Source organism: Cynocephalus volans, chromosome 9 (assembly GCF_027409185.1).
Source record: "Cynocephalus volans isolate mCynVol1 chromosome 9, mCynVol1.pri, whole genome shotgun sequence".
NCBI lineage: Eukaryota > Metazoa > Chordata > Mammalia > Dermoptera > Cynocephalidae > Cynocephalus > Cynocephalus volans.
The window spans coordinates 130,356,600-130,378,884 of NC_084468.1; the positions used below are offsets into that span (position 1 = coordinate 130,356,600).

The 22,285-nt window shown below is 40.9% G+C and overlaps 1 protein-coding gene across 2 annotated transcripts in view; it reads left to right on the plus strand.

Moving 5' to 3' along the window:
* Nucleotides 1-904: 904 nt before the first annotated feature.
* Nucleotides 905-22,285, plus strand: part of ARHGAP10 (Rho GTPase activating protein 10) — a 300,664-nt gene continuing 279,283 nt past the window's right edge. For both annotated transcript variants that reach the window (XM_063107709.1, XM_063107710.1), the window contains exon 1: nt 905-1,297. In XM_063107709.1, coding sequence (XP_062963779.1) covers nt 1,144-1,297 — 154 coding nt within the window. In that variant the 5' untranslated portion in view covers nt 905-1,143. The remainder of the gene's footprint in view (nt 1,298-22,285) is intronic.

Below are 22,285 nucleotides of genomic sequence, written 5' to 3' on the forward strand. Positions count from 1 at the left end.
TTAGTGGCTTCTTTTAGGGATAAATTTCAATAATGATGTCTTTTTTTGAAACACATTTGAGTTTTGTTTCAGAACAAAATAGGAGGCTTTTCGAAGTGCATTGACATAAATTCTCATTTGATCGTCACCTCCACTCGGTGAAAGCCACACTTGTAACCTGGCATTTTTTTCCCGATGGTTATTATTATTTTTTTACAATAATAAAGATCGTTCTCTACCTACTCAAGCAAATTTAATCTGCGGAACACAACAGAAACAACTTCTCTGTGGTTTAGCCACACTCTCTCTTCCCTTAAGTCACTCAGGGTGGACACGCAAAGTGTAATAGGAGCTGCTGGGCCACCAAGACAACGCTCTTGCCCTTGGAAAGCTTTCCATCTCAAGCGGAGATTCAAGTGGGGAAACATGAATAAGGAAAAAGTGAGCCCCGCGTGCGAGTCCGTTCAAAGCTCAGGGTCTGTCCCAGGATAAGTGAGATGAATGAGTCAATCACCTTCCAGCAAGGCAGACGGCCTCCGAACTGTGCTATCCGACTGCGGGGGCTAAGGACTGCTATTAACCTGCTCCTTCCGTGTCCCAGTTAGGTTCCCTGCCTCGGGGACCCGACCGTGAGTCTCTCCAAACAGGGGAGCCGAAGAAAAGGGGAGGAGCAGGCGCCCGGGGGTTGGAGAGACGCGGGACGAAATTCTAGGCCGAGGAAGCCTCGGAAGGAAGGGGAGGGGCAAGCGCGCGTGGGGAAGAGAAGGCAGAGGCGTCCGGGGAAGGGCAGGGAAGGAGGAAGGCGGGGAGAAAGAAGGGCGAGCGGGAGAGCGCGGGGCGGGGCCGGGAGGCGCCCGGGGCGGGGCGGCCTCGCGCCTCGGGGAGGTTCTGCGGCCGGAGGGGGGTGCTGGGCGAGGCGTGGCGGCTGGCGCGGAAGGGTCGGCGGGGCTCCGGGGCTTGGGGTGCCGCGGTTCTCGCTGGCCTCGGCAGCCGCTCCTCGGTGCGGCCAGACTCGGCTCCGCGGGCCATGTCCGCGCCGCGCTCTCCGCGCGCCGGGCACTGCTAGCTCCTCCCGCGCTTCCTGTCGGCTCGACCCCGCACCTGGCCGCGGCGCTGGGCGGACGGGCGTCTGGCTGAGCGCACCGCGCGCGGACCGCCGCAGTCATGGGGCTGCAGCCCCTGGAGTTCAGCGACTGCTACCTCGACAGCCCGTGGTTCCGGGAGAGGATCCGCGCCCACGAAGCGGAGCTCGAGAGGACCAACAAGTTCATCAAAGAGCTCATCAAGGACGGAAAGAACCTCATCGCTGCGACCAAAAGTAAGGGGGGACCCGGGCGCGGACGGGCTGCGGCGTGGCGAGGCCGGGGGGACCCTCTCCCGGCGGGAGACGGACGGTCCCTTGCCTTGGGCCAGCAGCTGGAGGAACAGGAGATTCATTTCGGACTCTGGCAGACCCTGGGGTCATTCCTCCCCCGGGCAGCCAGGGGCTAGTCCCCGTTCCCGCCCCTGCCCCGCTGCGGCGGCTGGAGCCAGGAGCCGTGCGTGAGAGCGCGCCGCCCGCGAGCCTCGCCTGGCCCCAGCCCTACACCCCTCGGTGCCTGAGGTCTCTGCTGCACCGACCCGAAGCTCTTATGGCCTGGGGTCAGGTTTTATTGCACCTTAAAACTGCTCACAGTCTCCTACAAAACAGAGACATCAGCTTGACTGGTTTTGTCTCGTGACCTCTCAAAAGAACTTTGCTGGAGTTTATTTGAAACCTTGCTGGGTGTTAAATTCTTCAGGATTCCTTAAGCTGCACCTTTTCCTTCTCATTTTCGTATCTTTCCCTACAGTTTCTTCCCAGAATCTTCACTGTGCCAAACCAGAAAGTCCACCTGGCTTTGTGCTGCTTTGCGCACATTCCTTCCCTCCTGTGCTAAAGAGAGTTCAAAGATTGGGGTTGAAAGGGTCAGCCGACAGCCTACGCTCTCTGGGCGGGCAATGCCTGCACAGAAGGAATTCCACCCTGGTCAAGCTTAATGCCTTCCTTCTCTGATCTTTTGAAAAACTCAGAAGAATACAGGATGAATAGGAGAGATAAGAGGAGTTAGTGTAGTTGAAGAGAGTCTTTCTAGGACAGAGGTGGGCTGAAATTCCTGCAGAAACACTGAGTTGGTGGTGTTGCTGGAAGTGGGGAGGAGTTAGCTTCAGTGAAGAGCTGAGGAGCCGGGCAGCATGACCACCCCTGGAACCTGTAGCCCCTTCTGAGGATGGCTGTGAGTGCCCCCTTTCCCTCTTTAAAAGACCTGCCCATACAGCAGACAGACTTGGGCTGTATCCAGTCTCACGGGTCTGTGTTGTTGGGGTCTTTACCTAGTTTCTCAATTCAACAATTACTAATCGTGAGAGTTTGTCCTTTCTTCACTTGTTTGTAGACACCACCCCTGGAAAAATACCTCTCCCCATGCCACTTCCCTCACCCCGCCATTTTTCAGTAAAGAAGATTAAAACGTACTGAACGTACTGCCTCATGTACCTAGCACAGTGTTTGGCCTAGTAAATATTCATTTAATGAATGAGTTGAAATATATTTTAATAGGAAGAATTTAGTGAGCTGTCCCTGTAATTTTGGAAGCAAGTCACTCAACTTCTCTGGATGATCTCCAAGGTTCCTTTTGGTTCTGTGACCTCTGGTGTTGCAAAATCAGGATTGGAAATCACTTTGTTTGGGACATGTGACAAGTGGGTTTATTTAATTGATGGCTGTCCAGTCCCTAGGCATCAGGTATGTGTGTTGGGTGGAAAGTAGGGAGGGGCCGTAAATGTGAGAGGAGAGCACAGAAAGGAGATGTGGAGAAGAGCACAGAGAAGGGTGCACAGTGTGTGTGTCACTGGCTGGGAGAGCATACCTTCTCTTACTGCATGTAGCAGCTCCTCTGGAGCTAGGGAGATGTGGAGAGAGGCAGATGGCACAATCAGTTTGGCCACTGGTAGAAAGCTATTTATGTGACTGCATATTAGCTCTTCTGCCAGCAGGATGCATGCCTCATGTTCCAGCAGCAGTGAGTGCATCTGGGGGGCCAGCTGTCAGCTTTCCTCCCCAGAATGTGGACTTCTGAATATGTGAATTGAGTCTTACTCCTTTTGATTCTGGTGCTTTACCATAAGAAATGTAGTTTGAAATCATGCTTAAGAGAGCATCTGGAAAGTATCTTTTGCATCGTTTTTCTTGCTTTGTTCTGTTCATTTAAATTCTTTCCCAGAAGATGACAAAAATACAGCTTTAGCTCACGTGCTTTTGGCAAGTTAGGAAGATCCTGGCTTTTCCCCACTTGGTAAAGTTTACTTCTAGTTCCTATCAAAGACTAAGAGCCCTGGGCTTAAGTCAGGAGATCTGAGTATAATTCTTCTTCACTGTTAGGGCCTGGCAACATGACAGTTGGGTAGGTCATGTAATTCTTTTGTGTTCAGTTTCTCCTGCCCTACTTCTTAGAGGCTAATGCCTCTAAGGTTCTGCAGCATTTGAAAATGGCTTGATGAAGTCATTTGAAATTGCAGTCTAGGTCAATCGTTCACCTAACCAGTTGAGCCTTTCTATAACATTGGAGAGTCAAAAGAGTCAAGGAAGGACATTAGGTAAAGGATCTGCAGAAAGAATAACAATCAGCTAGGTCAGATTGCTTATATTCCCGATATTTTACATGTTGTTTTGCAAAAATGGCCTTTTGTGCATTTTCAGAATTGTGTTTGACATTTATGTTTTTAATTGCCCTGTGAGATGCCTTCTACATACAGTAATACTTGTTGGATTTATATACTTTGGATGTCTTGATGCTTTGAAAACTTCCATGAATATTTAAATAAATTGGAGACCTGTAGGAACTGAAAGCTTACTGCTGTGTTCAATTATATAGCAATCAACAAATATTTAGCACCTACAGTTTGTTAAATATTGGAATTAGATACAGAGAAGTAATAAGGTAGAGGCGGTGGAGGTTGAGTTTATTGTCCAGTAGTTGAATTCACTTCAGTTGAAGGAATATTTTTGAACTGTCTGCACTGTGCTAAGTTCTTGAAGAAATAGAGGATACACAGACATACATGTTAAAAGTTTAAAAATTAAGTGACACATAAGTATTCTAACTTTGCCAGGAACAAGTTTGTTGTGGGTTACGGTGGAGAAGTTTTGCTGGAAGTTTTGGAACTCACTGGTATTTTAAGTAAGGAGTAGAACCTTGTCAGACTGGAAACAGCTGAGAAGAAACCAGAACACCTGCAGAGTTTGGGGAAGAGTGAAGAGACTAGTTTGGCTGGAAGGGAGATTTTATTTCAGGGAGTCTACTGGCATGAACGGAAAGATCAGTTTCAGATTATGGAGGGCTGTAAAAGTGAGGTGAGGAATGTGGATTTTATCCTGTGGAGAATTGTTGAAGGTTTTTCAGCAGAAGCTTGATGTCATGGGAAAGAGATAGTTTAGAGACACTATTGAACATGTGTGTGTAGGGTGAGTTTGGAGATAACAGTGGGGGTGGGAAGGAGCTACTGGGAGAAGCTGTACATTGACTTATGTAATAGATTTGGAGATTATTTTCTCAATTCAATGGATCTTTTGTTGATATGCCTTTTTTATTTCTTTTTTCACTCCTTTCCTTTCCTAGAATAACCAGTTTCCTCTTTCAATACAATTTTAGCTTTTGTTAGCCTTTCCTGTGATGTCTGTGTAGCTTCAGGTGCTTATGATTCATACAAATATATAGCATATTTGCCAGAAACAGCAATAAGCCATATATGCTTTTCTCATAAACTTTACATTAGGTGTTCTTGAGAAAATATAGTATGTTCTATGGGGACATTTTTAAAAAACAAATATTCCTTACAGTTATTAAGCACTTATGGTTACAGAAAATGCTGTTTAGTAAATCTAGATTGTCTAGCTCTGTGTGTGTACATGTGATAAGCTGGAGGGGTCCTTGTAAGTGAGCCTGCTAATATCACAGACATGGAAAAAGATGGATGAAAACTTGTTAATGGCAGAGCCAGGACTAGAATTTGGGTCTTCCAAGACTTGGTTTTGGTACATCTTTTTGTTCTTGGTATTTTAATGACTTTTGCTTTGTTTTCCTTAAGAAAACATAAAAGTTCTCTTTTTACCGACTTTATACTGTTTCAGAGTAAATTTCTTTTGGGGAAATTTCTTAAGTTGCCATTACATTAAACATACTGATTTGGAAGACTTAAAAGAATTTCACTTCTTTGTAAACGTGAGCCTCAGTTTCCTTTCTTGTAAAATGGGACTGATGCAGAAAGCCTTGAGGATTGAATAAAATGGTGTTTTGAAAACACAAACGTTAAGTGTAAAATATAACGTGGTTGTGTAGATAGTATTGTCGGTCCAGCCAACATTCTTTTTCCCCTTCTGATGATCCAGATTTTTTTCAGGTGTCAGCACCCTTTTGAAAGTGACTCTGGGAAAGGCAATTAGTGGTAATTCTGACTAGTCTCACTCTGTGGTTCTTAGTCCTAGCTGCTCAATAATATCACCCGGGGGAATTGTAAAAAAGATGTAATTAGGGGCTGAGCCCGTGGCGCACTGGGTAGAGTGCTGCGCTGGCAGCGCGGCGACGCTCCCGCCGCGGGTTCGGATCCTATATAGGACTGACTGGTGCACTCACTGGCTGAGTGCCGGTCACGAAAAAACGACAAAAAAAAAAAAAAAAAAAAGATGTAATTAGGGTTGAGGATCACTAAAACTCTAACTCAGCTATGGTAAACCCATTTTCTGGGCTGGTAATTGATTTAAGAATGAGGATGTATCCCAGTTCTGGCCAATGAGACGTTATAGGAAGTCTGCTGGAGACTTAGGAAAAGATTTCCTTTCGTCAGAGAAGGAGACTCAAAAAAAAAAAAAGGTTCTCTACTCTTCTTTGGTATTGTCTGGTTGTGATGCCTTCTAGGAATTCGGGAACTGCTACCTGCCATTTTGGGCCTGTGAGTGGAGCCAGCCTGAGAGTAAGTGGAGAAGTGAGGTAACTGAATCTGGGTTCTTGATGCCATTGTGGGAGCCATGGATTGTTCTATGCCTGAAGCCCAAGTCTGGACATCTTGTTAAATAATTTAAGCCAGTATGATTTGGATTTTCTGTTACTTAACAACCCTAATTTTGGGGCAGTGATATAATTCTAAATTTTGTGCTGATGCTCCCATTAAGTGGAATTTAGAGAGGTGTAGAAAATAAAATGCTATTTAAAAAAGTTAATAAATTACAAATATAATTTTTCTCTGAATGGAAAAGAACACTCCTATATTGTTTGCCCCAAAGAAATCACCATGGACCCCCTACTGTTTGGGGCATCACCTGGGGTAAGTCACTCTTTGGGTTTTATTATAGCAGGGTAGTCTCTCTAGTGTGAATGTAGACTGGCTGTGAAGATAATTACAATCAGACTTGAGCAGGATGGGGGCCCATACAGACTTTAAAAGCTGTAAATGCTTTACTTACTGCAGGTGGTCCTTGACTCCATTTACACTTGATCTTAGCCAAAAAGCATAGAAGGGATCTCCAATGCATTTAAGGTGGTTCCTATTTAGAGCCTGCCACCAGCCTAGCTATATTTATTTAGAATGTTACCGGTCAGTTTGTAACTTGATACTATCAGTGTCTTTCTGACACTTTGCCTTTCTCTGTCCTCCCATCTGCTGGGGTTCCTTTGACCACATTCTTTTTTTTCTGAGTTAGTTTTGGGGGACCGGGTAGCATCATAGACTTTTGGAGGAGGAAGAAGACAGAGAAGAGGGTATTTTTGTATTCAATCTTTGAAATAGCTGATGAGAGAATATAGTGTTGGAGACTGAGAGCGTGGGCTGAGATGCAGCCTGTCTGGGTGCATATCCTAGCTCAACCACTAACAGTGGTTAGCATTAACACTAACCATGAATAATGGAACCTTGGTCAAATTGCGTGGCCTTTCTGTACCTATGCTCTTCTCTGTAAAATGGAAACTATAATAATACCTACTACATTGTGTTACTAGTTGGATTAAATGTATTAATACATGTAAAGCATTTAGTATAAGCACTCAAAGATTAACAATTATGATATTTCATCTAAATCGCAGGTATATGTTCTAATATCAAGACCCTTTCCTTGCCTAAAAATGGCTGCTTTGGCTCATAGACCAGTTATCTAACCTTTTAGTGTTTATTACTCCTAATGGTATATTTGTCCTAATCATATTACTAGTGACTGAGAAAATAGACAAAATTGTCAAATGCTAGAAAGGCTTCAAAATTTTGACTGTTGTTCAGGATGCTGGAAAATCCTGAAAATAAGATGGCAAATCAAAGCTTAATGGTGTTTTGGGAGAATACTGTCCAGGATTTATTTCTTATTCATAAAGATTTGAAGGTGAAGTAGAAGGTGTCACTGGGGCTGTTGTAAATCTAGGAAGCCATCTACAGCTGAGGTTCAAGTAGTCAGCAACAAGGCCTCTCTCTCTCTCATCCTGGGGACTGATAAGGAAGAGTTGATACTAAGAGAGCTCAGCTCAAGGTACTAAGATGACAGCATCAATGACTGGAGTCTCCAGATACTTAAGATACAGTGATACTTTTTGAGGACGTTAACTCTGGCATTTAACATGCTGGAAATTCTAACAACTTAATGCACAGTGCTTGTATTTGCTATGGTAAATAGACAATGAGGAAAAGACAGCCAGAGACATCCCTAAGAGTCTGCTAGCTTACCGTAAATCATTCTTTGATTGACTGTATGTGGTAGTGAATAAGTAACATTTGACCTATGCTACCTTTTGTCACTTCCAAGAAGTTTGATGTTAGAAATGTAACTATTAAGACATCATTTTATGGGATTCAGGGTTGTCTAGCATTGCCTTTGACCTTCTACATCTTGTTTAAAGGAAGCTTGTGTGGTCAAGTTGGCTTTATTTCAGGATTTGTAGGAGAGTGTTTAGAAATTTGTAGATTATAATTCTGATTAAGGGTGTCTTGGATGTTTTACTAGTTTATTTTTAATGTAATTACATTTCAATTATATTTGAAAAATGTTTTATGTTTATTTTAAATATATATAATTTAAATAATTTTTAATAATAGTAGCTAACTTTTATTAAGCATTTATTATTTGCTGTACTTCGTGCTAAATTCAGCATAGACATTGTATTATGTAATGTTAGGAATTACTCAATGAGGTGTGTTATTATTTGCCACATTTTATAGATTAGGAAACTAAATTTAGATTAATAGCTTGTTCAAATCATACAATCTGGCATTGGTGGAGCTGGAATGTGAACCCAGGTTTGTCTGACTTCAAAACCCTTAACCACAAGAAAAAGCTATCTCTGTAAAGGAGCGTAACCGTGGACTTCTGCTGGGCAAGTTACGATGATAAATCCTGGTTACCTGGAATGTGTGTGCATTTGATGATCTTAATAGAATATTCTTATCAGCTCAGTACGATGACCATGATTTAAAAGTTGTTTGATTTTAAGGCCTTTCTGGGATCATTATTGTAACTAAAACTGATTGGCAATTTGTATTCTAAGTACAGACATTCAGAGATTGGGTTTATTTAAGATTCATTGTAAGACACAGACCTCCACTCACAAAAATGCCATTTCCGTCTCCTCTCTCTGTCTCTCTTCCTATATCCTCTCCTTTTTCTTTTCTTCCCCATTGTTTGTTCTACCCTTTAGTAGAGTAAATCTTAACTTATTTTAGTTATAGGCTTTTTTTTCCTTTAAAAAGTTTCAGATACTTTAGAAATATAAGAAGCTATAAAGAATCTCATAACAGACCTCTATGTTTTTGCACCCCTCTCCCACAGCTTAAGGGATAAAAGCTTCTTGTATGCCTCTCACTGTCCTTCTCCCCAAGGGGCAGGAACTATCTCAAATATGATGGCTATTATTCCTAGGCATTTTAATACAGCTATACACATTTCTAAATAGTATATAGCATTCCTACAGGTAGTCTTTAGACAGACTTTGTCAGGCTGGCCAGTTAATTCACTTGGTTAGAGTGGGATGCCCTTACTGGCCAGCTACTTAAACAAATAAACAAACAAAAAACCCCCCCCAAAAAACAAAAGTTAAGCTTTAATTGTTTTTTGATGTACCTTATATCCATGCATTTTTGGATGGTGAAACATAAATATATTTGGAGAATATTCATTATGAAAGCCTTATTGTAATTAATTTTATAAACAGAGCACTAACTTGAAAACAATATGTAATTAATAATTCCATGAATTTGAGACATTTAATAAATTTTCTTTGTGATATTTTATGTTATCAGCTCAACATGGGTAATCAGAGTAAGTCAGCTTACATTTCAGGACTATAGGAAGTACCTGGTCTGAGTCCAAAAAAATTTTTTTTTTGTCTTTTTGTGACTGGTAAGGGGATCGCAACCCTTGGCGTGGTTTTGCCCACTCTGCGCTCAGCCAGTGAGCGCACCAGCCATTCCTATATAGGATCTGAACCTGCGGCGGGAGCGCCGCTGCACTCCCAAGCGCTGCGCTCTCCTGAGTGCGCCACGAGGCCGGCCCCCAAAAAAATTTTTTTAAGAGCCTTTTTGCATCATTGAATTTAGACTTCCAATGTGGGAATGTAAAGAGAAAAATGGTGTTTGTATTCATAAACACAGTGCACATGAAGAATTCCTGTAACTGTCAAGTTAGGTCAGGTGAACATTGTTTTTAGGCAGGGATTGGTGGCTAAGTTGTGATAAGCCTCAAAGCAAACGAGTCATTGCCTGCTTTACTTAATTATCCTTATATAGGAACATAATTTATAGACTTGCACAGGGATGCTTTTGTATTGAGACATCTTTCTCTTTAAACACACACACATACACTGAAAAATCCCTGACACTTTACATTCTAAGGACAGGCATCTCTTTAAACTCTGAGATGGACTGGAATCATACCCGTGTTGCTGCCAATGCTAGGCCTACTCCCTGGTCCAACTAGAATTTCTTCCTTGTGTTTCCTGAGGAAGATGTTAATCTGGTGCCACTTAATATTTCAACAGTGAGTGTGATTTCTCTTACATGTCAACTTGTTCACCCACCGGCACCTTCTGCCCTTGGGTTCTAAGGCATTACTCTCTGGTAGGAAGTCAGGTGAAGTGTTTGGCTGGAGGAACTCGGCCAGAGCAGTGTCACCTCAGGTCTGAGTACAAGATGTTTAATGGTATCTAAAATACTGAATGCTTTTTTCCCTCTGACTGTAGAGTTGGCTCACCACTAATAAGCTGTGTGACCTTGGGCAAATTACTTAAGCTCTCAGTGGCTTAGTTTTTCTTTATTAGTAAAATGGACATAGAACTCTGCCTCACTGGGGGTGGTAGCATGTAATCCACACGTTATTTAGTAAAAAATTTTAGAACCCTGCCTGGCCATGGTAAGTGCTTGTTGTTGTTATTATTATCAAAAGAACTGTAGGGCTTAGCTCACTTGGGAGAGCATAGTGCTGATAACACCGAGGTCAAGGATTTGGATCCCCATACTGGCCAGCCACCAGAAAAAAAAAAAAAAAAAAAAAAAAATGAAAACCAAAATCAACACCCTCTGTTTTGACTTCCTTTAGTTAAACTTGAGCATGGTTGTGGCTTTACCAAGTGACAGTAGAAATAGCCTGTGAACACTTTTTTTTTTTAAAGCTAACAAAATTTTAAAGCACAGTGCTGAGTATAGGCCTCTCATTTATTAAATAGGATAAACCATCTGTAATAGTGTGTTGAAATCCAACATATTACTGAAGACCTTCGCTGAAAAATTTTGGAGACAGCCAAAGGTACAAGGGAATGGAGTGTCATTGATGTTTCATTACGTTTATTTGAGAGTCTGGCAGGTAGTACCTCTGTTGCTCTGACAGATAGTTTTGTTTTCATTTTGTGAAATGCAAGTCAAAGGCAGCACAGCAAAGATATTAAAGATCATGGTCTTTAAAGTCCGGTTTACTTACTGTGTGACCTTGGGCAAGTTGCTTAACTTCTCTGTGCCTTGATTTCCTCTTCTGTGAAATGTGGATAGTAGTTAAATGTTTAAAATGTTGCTAGGATTAAATTAGTTAATTATTTTCAAAGTAATTAGAAAAGTACTTGAACCGTAATGAACCCTGTGTTTGCTAGGCATATGAAAAAAATTCAAAATCTGTTCACAATCATCACTAGAAAAACCTTAATTATGACAGTGGAGGAGAAGATGCATCTGAGAGACTCAGAGGCCAGAGAGAGCATATCCCGCGGCTGGAGAAAGGGAGCTCAGGTGGCTAGAGAACTTTCGTGGACTGGGAAGAATGGTGCCAGAGAGGGAGCAGGGACTGGGAAGAATGGTGCCAGAGAGGGAGCAGGGGCAGGATTGTGAAGGACCTTGTTAAGCAGGTTGAAGACTTCATTCCAAGGACAGTGGGAAGTGACTGAAAGGTTTTGAGCTGGGATTGGCATAATCTGAATTGCATTTTAGAAGGATTTCTCTGGCCGCAGTGGGAGAATGAATTTCAGGAAGGCAGGACTGGAGGTTGAGAGGTCAGACATCTAGGCCAGAGACTTTGGAGGCAGAAGAGGAGACAGGATTTAGAGGCTGCAGGTTGTGGGGGTGATTGGGTGTGGGGGCTGAGGTGATGCCTGAGTTCCTAGCTTGGGCAGGTCAGTGCTGTTCACTGAGGCAGTCCAGCTAGAGAAACAGGTTATGTGGGACAGAGATGAGTTTTTGGTTTTGCTTGTGAGGCTGAGGCACTTCTGAGATAACCAGGGGACATGTTTGGTAGTTTCTTTTATGGGTATGTATTTCAGGAATGGGGAATAGAGCTAGATTATAAAGATTCTGGAGACATGACATATAGATAGGAAATGATGCCACGCAAGTGAGTATTGAACCTGGCCCTAAAGGAAATATGGAGTGAGAAGGCAGGGTGGTGCAGGACCAATCCTGAGGAACACCAATTTTTAAGCAGTGGGTGAAAAAACTTGAAGAGACTTGAGAAGCATTAGCTATTGAGAGAGAAATGGAAAACCAGGAGAGGATCTCAGAAGCCGAGAAAGAGTGTTTCAGTGAACAGGGGGAGTAGACAAGGTCCTGCTACAGAGAGGTCAAATATCATGAGTCCAGTGACATTTCATTAGCAGGACAATGCCATTGGTAGTAGAGAGTAGTTTAGGTTGCTGAGCAGGAATGGGAGCCCATTGCAGAGAGTTGAAAAGAGAGTGTAAGGAAAATAAAAATGAGCTTGTGGTATAGATAGCGCTCCCAAACTATTTGGTTAGTGGAAAAGAGGAGGAGATGGAAGATTGAGGGAATATCTCAGAGCACAAAGTGCTTCTGAATACAGGAGATGGGGTGCAGAGTCCAGGTGTTGGGGGACACACCCTCCATCTATTTAACAACAGAAGGGATAGAAATCTCCAGGTAGATTTGTAGATATGTGGCAGGACGTTGAGGAGATTATCAACTGATGAATTTATTTTCTCTGTGAGGTGCATGGCAAGATCGTTTTCAATAATAATTCTATTTTAATATCTCCCCCACCACATACTTTTCTGATTAATAAATAATACATGACCTGTAAGAGTTTTTTGAACTGGGATGGAGTATAGATGTTAAATTGAAATAACGAGGCAGATAAAAAGTAGGAGTAAAATGTCTGGACAAACAACCCCCATGACACTGAGAAATGCTTCTATCTCCGACTTTATTCTGCTGACACTTACAAGACCCAAATAGTCCTTAATCTTGTTTTTTTTTTTTAAGTATTAAATGAAAGCACTTTTTTCTTTTTCACTGAAAGACACTGCTGATTTTCTATTTTATTTTATTCCACCGGAATTAATGCTGACTCTCTTTGGATGTCTATAGAGAAGAAAATCCCACTGGCAACATCTGGGAAGATTCAGGGATCTCCAAGTTTCTGCCTTTTTGTCCAAGAGAGGATAAGAAGTAGAACCTATCAGAGTTAAAAATGTGGTAATTATCTATGATCTAAAAATTTCTTTCATTCTCTTTACTGGCTAACTACTGAGGTTCTAACACTTCCAAGTTTCAGAAACATTTCCTAGAAGAAAGAAATTCTTGAAAAAGCTGACTTACTCCTCAAGTGCAGACAGCCCTTGTCTTTCCTGTAGGTGTGGATGCCCTGACTGGGCTGGCGGTGGGCACTCAGTGTGATTTCAAGGAGGGGAAGTGTGGGGACTTACAGGTGCTACACAGGGATGACTTTTCTGGAGAAGTTTATTGCTTGTGTCCCTGGAGCTAGAGTTGGTGGCCCGTTTTATGTAGAAAGCATGTGGGAAGTATAGGGTTTGAGTTAATCCAAACTTTTTTCTTGACAGTTAAAATTTTTAGCAAAAAACATACTGTATATCCTCCTTTATTTCCTTAAGTTACAAGTGAGAGAACTAACCCAAACTAGTTGAAGCGAAAGGAATTTTGGCTTACATGAATGAAGGAGTTGGGCTTGCTTTAGATATACCTGAATTCAAGGATTCAAATGATGCCATCAGGACTCTCTCTCTCTCTCTGCACCTCTAGCATCTCCCTTAGTTGGCTACAGTCTCAGAATGGCTACACTCTTTCCATGATGGCTATAACTTAAGGCTTACATCTTTCTTATTGCTCTGGAAATTTCAGAGAATTTCCTTACAGCAGTGGTTCTCCAAAGGGCAGTTTTTCAAGCCCTAGAGACTTTTTTGGTTGTTACAACATGGAGATGCTATGGCATCTAGTGGGTAGAGGCCCATGATGCTACTAACATCCTACAGTGCAGAAGACAGCCCCCACAACAAAGAATGATCCAGCCCAAAACGTTTATAGTGCTGAGGTTGAGAAACTGCCTCATAGGAAGACCATGTAGTCTAAACCCTGGTACTACTGAGAGTAAAATTATGCCAGGACAACAGGCATAAACTGGGGTTGTTGCAGGTAAATCTGGATCTGTGGATGCCCTACATGAAGGTCCTATTAGTCCCAGGTCACTTGCCCAGCATAGACCAATCATTGAGACATGGTGGGTGGCGCACTTTGGCCATTGTGAATCACGTGCTTACCACTGGGGTCAAGAAGCAGACAGCAAGTGATTGTCTGCTTGAATAGAGCACCAAGGCTCACAGCAAAGGGATGTGTAGAAACTGGAAAAAAAGTTGATCTGAACAAAGTTTCAGTTATGCAAAATAAATAAGAACTGGAGATTTACTGTGTAATATAGGACATATATTGCTAATGTATGATTAGCAATATTGTATTTTATAATTAAAAATTTCCTAAGAAGGTAGATCTTGTATAGTGTTCTTACCGTGAAAGGAAAACAAAATAAAGACAAAAACAAAACACGGAGAGGGTGGGAGGAAACTTTTTCAGGTGATGGCATTTGATAGTGATGGTGGTTTGATGGTTTCACAGGTGTATGCTTATCTCTAAACACATCAAGTTGTATACATTACACACACAAAAAGCTGTAGATAAAAAAATGTCCAATACACAAGAAAACTTGCACTTTTGAAAGTCATCTTATGTTAAGTCATGTTTTGATCTGTGCTTAAGGACTGCGTGTAGCGAATAAATGAGGACTGTCTGAAGATAGCTGGTCAAAATAAGCATGCCTTCTGTTTTTTCCCACTGCTTGGGTGATGTAGACAGGGTGGGAGAGATGAAATGGGTGAGTGGGTAGAAATAAAGACTGTGGTCTGTGCAGCTTGCCTGGGTACAAAGTCAAGGTTGTTGATATGATTACGTGTCTGTGCTTTATAATATGAAACCACTGAAGAATGGACCATTGTGGAAAAGACTTTTTGATCTTTGTGGAAAAACTTAGATTAAAATAGTTAATATTTATAACATTAACTTGGTATAATCCAAGAAAATGTTTTTAAAATTAGATAGCCATTTATTGGCTTAATTTAAATTTCTGACACTGACGTGCTCCTGTTTATTTTTGGAGAAACAAAGTATTCTTTAGAAAAACTGATCTTTGTGGATGTAATTCATCCAGCAAGAGTGGATTGAGTAATTTTACATTCTTTTTACCTTTAAAGAAAGGAAACTTTTCTTGAACGGAAATTAGAGCAGTTTTTTTTTCTTATTTTATATATTCCTGGTTTAATTTTAAATTTGAGCTCAATCAAATTATGTAATCATCTAGAAAAGTTGTCTAAATAACTTTAGTTTCTTCAGAAATTGTATGATAGTCTCTGGAAGTATTCTTTCTATTTTATTATTGTTGGATACCACTGAAAGGATTTGAAAGTAGGTAGGTGAACTGTTTGCATTATTTTCTTTTTATTGATAGTCTAGGGGAATTGAGATGGTTAAATTAAATATTTATTATATAAACTGAAATTTTTTAGAATTGACTGTAATATCTTAATTGATACTGTCTAAAAGGCTTGTATGGCTATGCAGATTAACCTGCTGATGAACAGTCACACATCCAGAAGCAGGATGTTTCACTTTACCACAGTGAACAGTTTTTTGTTTGCTATAGGACGGTTGAGTGCCTTTTGGCAGTGTCTACCTGTGTGTGGCAGGACTGACTGGTTTATCTTGACAATCATAGAACACAAAGATGTTAAAAAGTGCTGCTGTGTCCAGAAAACAAAGAGGCAGCTTTGTAAAGATCTTTGAACTTTGTGACTTTGAAGTGTTTATTCCAAAAGCTTTAAAGCTGAAAGTGTAGTTTTGAGTCAACACATTTCCTCAGCTAAATGTATGCAGCGAGAATAAAATGCAGAGGAGAGGTGGTTGGCACCATGGTGAAAGTGCACGCATGTCAGTGAGCATTTGACTTTTGGAAGGTGTTGCAGGGCCGTCATAGAATGAAGGGTGTTCATTCTCTCCCAGACTGTGGCATCAGTCTAATGAATGTATACGAAAACTCAGAGTTTATTCAGAAGAAGAGTTAGGATAAAATTAATATATCCTCAGCTTTGCGGGCATATATTGTGTGTATATCTAATCTAATCGTAGTTTAGATGTAACTAAGCTATGTTTATTATTTAAGAGGGATTGGTGATGATTCCTCTAAGGGGAATAGTCATCTATTTTTATTTTGCTCATGTTCTAGGTCCCAGTAACCTCTCAGCCTTTTGAGGGCACTGTCTGTTTTTGGTCCCCCATATTATCTAGAACAGTGCCTGGCTCATAGGTGTTGAATAAATTCTTGCTGAGTAAATACCTGTCTGACTCCTGAAAAGTCAGAGTTGGAAGTCCCTGAAGTCTGGAGAGGTTAGGTTCAGTAAAGAAGCAGATATGAATGTGAGAGAATCCAACGTCTTAATATAATTCCTCTCCTGTTTCCAGGTGTCAATTACATAAGGCAGAAAGTGCCTTTTCTAAGTAATTTTGTACCATATGTTGCTATCCTAGCTCCTCTTGCAAATTCCTTGCCATTTTATATCTGTCTGATGAAAACGATCAAAATCATAGAGCTTGTGAAGTGAAAAGGGCTAGAGACTGGTCAGAAAGTTGTTTTGGTCTTGGTTTATTTGATGGATCTTCAGAACATTGCAGACAGGTTTAGGAGTCGGAGTACAGTTAGGATAACGCTAAGTTGTACATTCTTTTGTTAGATTGATACCGGAACAAAGTCTCTGAAGAAATATTAAAATCCTTTCAAAATAACAGCTTTAAAAAATTCCCAAACAGTAATGACATGATGAAAGCAAACTTATTATTTAAGCAATATTTGATTGTGCTATTTGACTGTGATATTTGAAGTGCTTGTTATTTTAAGAACAACAAAATGTCATTTTGTTCTTATTAAAATATTTTGCTTATTCATTTTTATTTATTGAGATTTTTTCTTATGTAACTAGTTCTTGTGATAAACTCAGTCTGAACATTCTGTGTTCATGGCATCTCTTCCTATTTAATTTCTCCTAGAAAATTGCAAGGTATTCCATTCCATTCTATTTGACTGGAAAGAGGAAGGGACTCTCGCTATAAGAATATCAGTACCATGTTATCAAGAAGAAAGAGAGGGCTCTTTTTGAAAACACTGACATCATTGACCTTTTCTTTGGCAAGCTGCTGAAAGTATTTTAGATAGTAGCTTTACTTTTGCTGTTATGAACACTGTGAATAGATACTGCCCTCTTGCCCTTATACAAAGGAACTTCAAAAAGTTCATGGAAAGATTTGTATTTTTTAATTCTATATTTTTCTATGAACTTTTTGAAGTACCCTTGTATAAGTTATGTAGGTGATTCTTTTCTATTTGTCTCTTTCAGAAGCTGGACCATCACTAAAGAAGGTAGGTGTGTGTTTGTGGGCATATATGTTGTGCATTGTGAGTCAGCCTCTGTGGCTGTTTGCTGTGTTTTTTGTCTCTGGTTTATATCACATTATTTATCCCACTTACGGAGCGATGCTTCTGTAATGAGTAGCTGCTAGTAACAGAAGAGCCAGTTGACAGACCTTGACCTGACTGGTGATTTTTTTTCCCCCCCTTACATAATAAGTCAGCAGTAGGTGGTTGTTGGCTGGTCATCAAGGTTGAGGATTCTAAAAATTTCTTGGCTTTTTCCTCATGGTTGCAAGATGGCCTGGTCATTAGGTCCACTTTCTAGGAGAGAAAAAAGAGGAGGATGAAGCAAGGAGGAAGGGTCTATATCAAAGGCTAACCCAGGAAATCTCCAATCGACTTCTGCTTTTATCTTGTTGGCCAGTTTGCACATGGCTTTCCCTAACTGCAAGCATGTCTGGGAAAGCATTGTTTACGGTTCAGTCTTTATAGAGGAAGGCAAGGGGAAAAAAGATTGGAATGGCTGTTGAGTGAGCCAATTTCTGGATCTGCCAAAAACAGTTAAAAATTCTAGAGGTGAGGATCTTAGTAGTGTTTTTCCATCTAACATCAGTTATCCAGCAAGTCTTCACTGAGCACTGTTAATATGAGCTGTATTGTTTTTGTCTTAGGGAGTTAGAGGGAGTGATGCAAAGGTATAAATGTATTGTCTTATTAGAATTTGCAGTCTAGGTATAGAAATACAAAACATGAAACAAAAAGTTCTGTGTAACAAAGCTGTGTTTTCTCATTGGATTATAGAAAGAGGGCATTCATGGATACCTGGTGTAATGAAAAAGGCTCACCTTAAGGGGAGGGGCCTTGGTCTAGGTTGGTGGCAGTGGAGTGGAGAGAGAAAGAGCGAGCAGAAATGAGTGATGCCAAAGGGAGGGAGCAGGATGTAGTGGCTTCTTTTGATTTGCTGAAAAATCTAAATCAGAGATAATAATGTTTTCAGCTTGGCAGATGAGAAAACTGGAGACCAGGACCAGAAAGTCACTGGAAACACAGGGCAGTCTAGTTTTGAACAGAATGCTCTGTGACCCAGCTGGTCTTTCCAGTTTTTGCTGCCCTGTCCATCATCTTGATTTCCTTTTACTAGATTTCCATCCGCTGTAGCACTGAGAACTTCCGTCTGCTCAGAGCTTCTGCTTCCTCAAACTTTGGCTTACTCATGAGTCTCTACTCTGAGTGTTGTCTCAGCACCTGAGTATTTCCCTGTTCTTTACTGAGGTTCGTAAGAGAATCTGGTTGGCTCAGATAATAACCATTATCCTTGCTTCGGAAGAGGTTGTCAGGCCTGACTCATGCTGGTCATTGGCCATCCTGTCTATTGGCTAACCTTGGACCTGGTGCCCGTCCCTGTCTAGTCAGCTGTGATCTGTGATATAGAACAGGTTTGCTCTTGACTGCCACCTCACCAGGGCCTGGCAGAAGAGGGTTGGGCTGACTGAGGAGCAGGCGCAGTACAAATACAAGCCTAGTGCACTTACCAGAGCTTACTTTGTGTGCCCGATTGGTTTTATAAATGTTTCTTTATCGAAAGGAACTGTTTCCACCTCATTCTATAAAAAATCTGGTGCAGTTATGTATAAATAAATCTTTGGCTAATACTTTTATTGAGAGGTAATTCACACGGCACACAATTCACCCACTTAAAGTGTACAATTCAGTGGCAATTTATTTTGCAGATGTGTGCAGCCATCACCACAGTCAATTTTAGAACATTCCTGTCATCCCAAAAAGAAACCCCGCACCCCTTGGGCTGATACTGATGATGTGTAACAACTATAATAGGTCCATGCTTTTCTGTGCCTTACTCAGGGAGGCCTTTCTGACCACACGGTTTAAATTTGTATCCCTTCCCCATTCTCTCTCCCCCTTACCAGCCTGTTTCACACATTAGCACTTATCACCTAATGTGCAGTGTATTTCTTAATGTGTCTATTTTAATTATTGTCTCTTTTTCCCAAAATGTAAGCTCTACAGAGGCAGGGATTTTTGTCTTGCTTACTATGTCTAGCACATGGTAGGTACTGAGATATTTGCTGAACAAATGAATTATTAATCAGTTTGTTAAGCTTGCACCTACCAGTGTTGTGCTAAAAACTCTGTATGTTATCTTATTTAAGAGCTGTTGTCTCCATTCTACTCATGTAGAAACTGAGGCTCAGAGGTGAAATAACATGCCCAAAGTAGGTTACTGGCAGAGAGAATTCATGAATCAAAGTATAGCTCATTGCTGTCCACTAAAAATATAATGCAAGCCACATATATAATTTAAAAATTTCTAGTAACCAATTAAAAAATTACAAAGAAATGGATGAAATTAATTTTAACATCTTAATCTAGTATATCCAAAATATTACCATTTCAACATGTAATCAATATAAAGATCACTAATGAGATACTTTGCATTCTCTCTTTCTGTCTCTCTCTTATTTAATGGAATCTTTGGAATCTACTGTGTAATCTATACTTATGGTATAAATCTCCATTCAGTCCAGTCACCTTCAAGTGCTTACTAGTCCTGGGTGGTTAGTGGCCATTCTGTTGGGCAGCCCAGATTGATTTTAAATCCTGTGGTCTTAATCTGTACCTTGCTGCTTCCCTGTATTCAAGCTGCCATCTCTTCCAATCTGGGAGGATAATAAGTAGTATCCGCACCTGACATTTGTCGAGGCTGCCCATTTACTAAAGGCTTGTTAGTTTACGGGAAGAGGTAAGTATGTCAGGTTATAATACCTGTCCAGTTAGCATAGAAATTTTTACAGATGACAGTATTGAGATCTAGAGACCTTAAAAAGCTTGCCCAAACTCACAAGGTTTCTATTTGCCAGGGTCAGGAGTTGAATGCAGCTCACGTGAGTCCAAATCACTCTGCCTTTCTGGACAGAGCAGCAAGCACAGGGTGGGAGGGCAGGTGGAAGGGGCCATTCTTTTCTTTCTAGGGCTTGGGATAGTCCTTCAACATAAAGCATTTGTCTGTCTGCCTCCTCAGTCCATACCTGGCCTTCTGAGGAACTCACTGTGGGGATTCCCAGAGATTCTTTGTTACTGAATTTGGCCGCTTTCATTTTCCCCTCTTATTTTGAACACTGTCCCTCATTCCGAACTTTAATTCATATGTCTTAATTCTTCTTTCCGACTGGGTTTCTTTTAAGACTTTATTTCCCCAAAATTTCCCCTGGAAATTTCCTGTCCCTTTCATGATAAATAACTTAAAAAAAAAAATCAGTGTAAGAAAAAGATATATCAACTTGCTGACTTGATTATCTGAAGGCCAGTTAATTAGGAATTAGGTGGTAGTAGAGAACTAGGTGAAGAAAAGATTTTCCCATATGTGGCCAGTTGCCTTATGTCCCAATTGAAGGGTGATTGGAAAGCCCTGCTGTGGTGTGGATATGGGGTGGAGCTTCCAATGGCTGAGAGTTGGTAGTTCCTGGGTGGTGGCCAGCTTGCCATTGTTGTGGAAACTTTTAGAACAAAAGGCTGGGTGTGAAGTTAAGAACCAAAAAAAGAAAGAAAAAACCCCCTGCTGAGAACTGGAAAAGAGCTGGTTATAGATAATGATTTCCAAGAGGCAGTTTATCTTATTAATTATGGTCATTCTTGTTAAAAATCGTTTAAATCTTTTCTAGGGTTTTCCCTTTAATAGTAACTTCTTTATGGATCCCAAGTGCATTCTGGTGTGTTTTGTATTTGCATGTGACTTCTTTGGTACTTTTTGGGTGCATGTGGTGGTAACAGCATTCAAATCAAACCGCTTGTGTCTGCAGCATTATTTTAGTGGTCCCTCTCTGATTCAAAACTTGGTATTTGGATTTACTCTTCCCTCTTCTCCGTAGGAGAAGCAATACTCTTTCATGAGTGGAAGGAATGCTTTGGTTGGGGAGTTAGCAGTCATGCCAGGCTTTAAAATTTATCCACTATGAAATGTAATTGCCTGGAATCCTGGAACAAATAACAGCAAAACAGTATGAATTGGGAAATCTGTCAATTCAGAATATGTGGGCTAGTTTACCTTTCATAGTACTGGACTTGCTTTAAGATTTTGTGCTGATTGGTGCTGAGCAAATTGTAAGGTGCTTTTCAGAAAGCTCTACTAGTACAAAAGGAGAAAAGTTAAATGAGTTGAATTAAATTAGTGGCCACTTGCTTCAGTCTTTCAGTAGCAGTAGAGCAACAGCATCTCTTCTGGTTCATTCTCTTGACTCTGGTTTTCTTGCTCTCATCTAGATCAGAAACTGTTAGATTCTTCACCTTTAGAAATTCATTCCTTTAAAAATGTAAACATGCTACTAGTTAATGTTGTTATTGTCTAACTAGTTACACTATTTAGCACTGATAGATCTTACTAGGATTAGTTGAAGCAGATATAGAATGGTAGCCTGGTAGGGGTGTAGGAAAAGCAAAATGAGAGTTGATGGGTGCTGTCGATTGGATGCCCCCCAACCTCATTGAGGCTTAATCCCCACCGTAACTGTTGAAGGTGGGAAATTCTATTATGGTAGTTGAAAGGTGGGGGCTTTAAGAGGTGATTAGATTATAGGACCATGTTGTAGTGAATGGATTAAAAATGGTGGTCATGAGTGTGGTTTGGAGGTCTTTCAAAGGGGAGCATGAAGAGCCTGTCTCTCTTTGCTCCGTCATTTTCACAATATGATACCCTGTTGTCACTGTTGCCATCACCAAAGGCTTCACTAAATGTGTGTCCTGAACTTTAGATTTCCCAGCCTCCAAAACTGTAAACAGTAAGTTTCATTTTATTTATAAATTATCCAGTTCTATGTATTTTGTTATAAGCAACAGAAACGGACTAATGCAATGGGGTAGGTAAGATAGCAAAAGATGAATTATTGCTTTTTTTTTTTTTTTTACTTGACTGAGTGGACTGGGGTGGAGAGAGGTGGATTGTTACCAATTAAAGAATAGCTATTTGCTACTCTCTATCCCATTTGTTAGGAGTTATGAAGGATAACAACAGACTTTTACAGTTAAGGAGACAGGACATAAACAAAAGGTAGGTAAAACCGG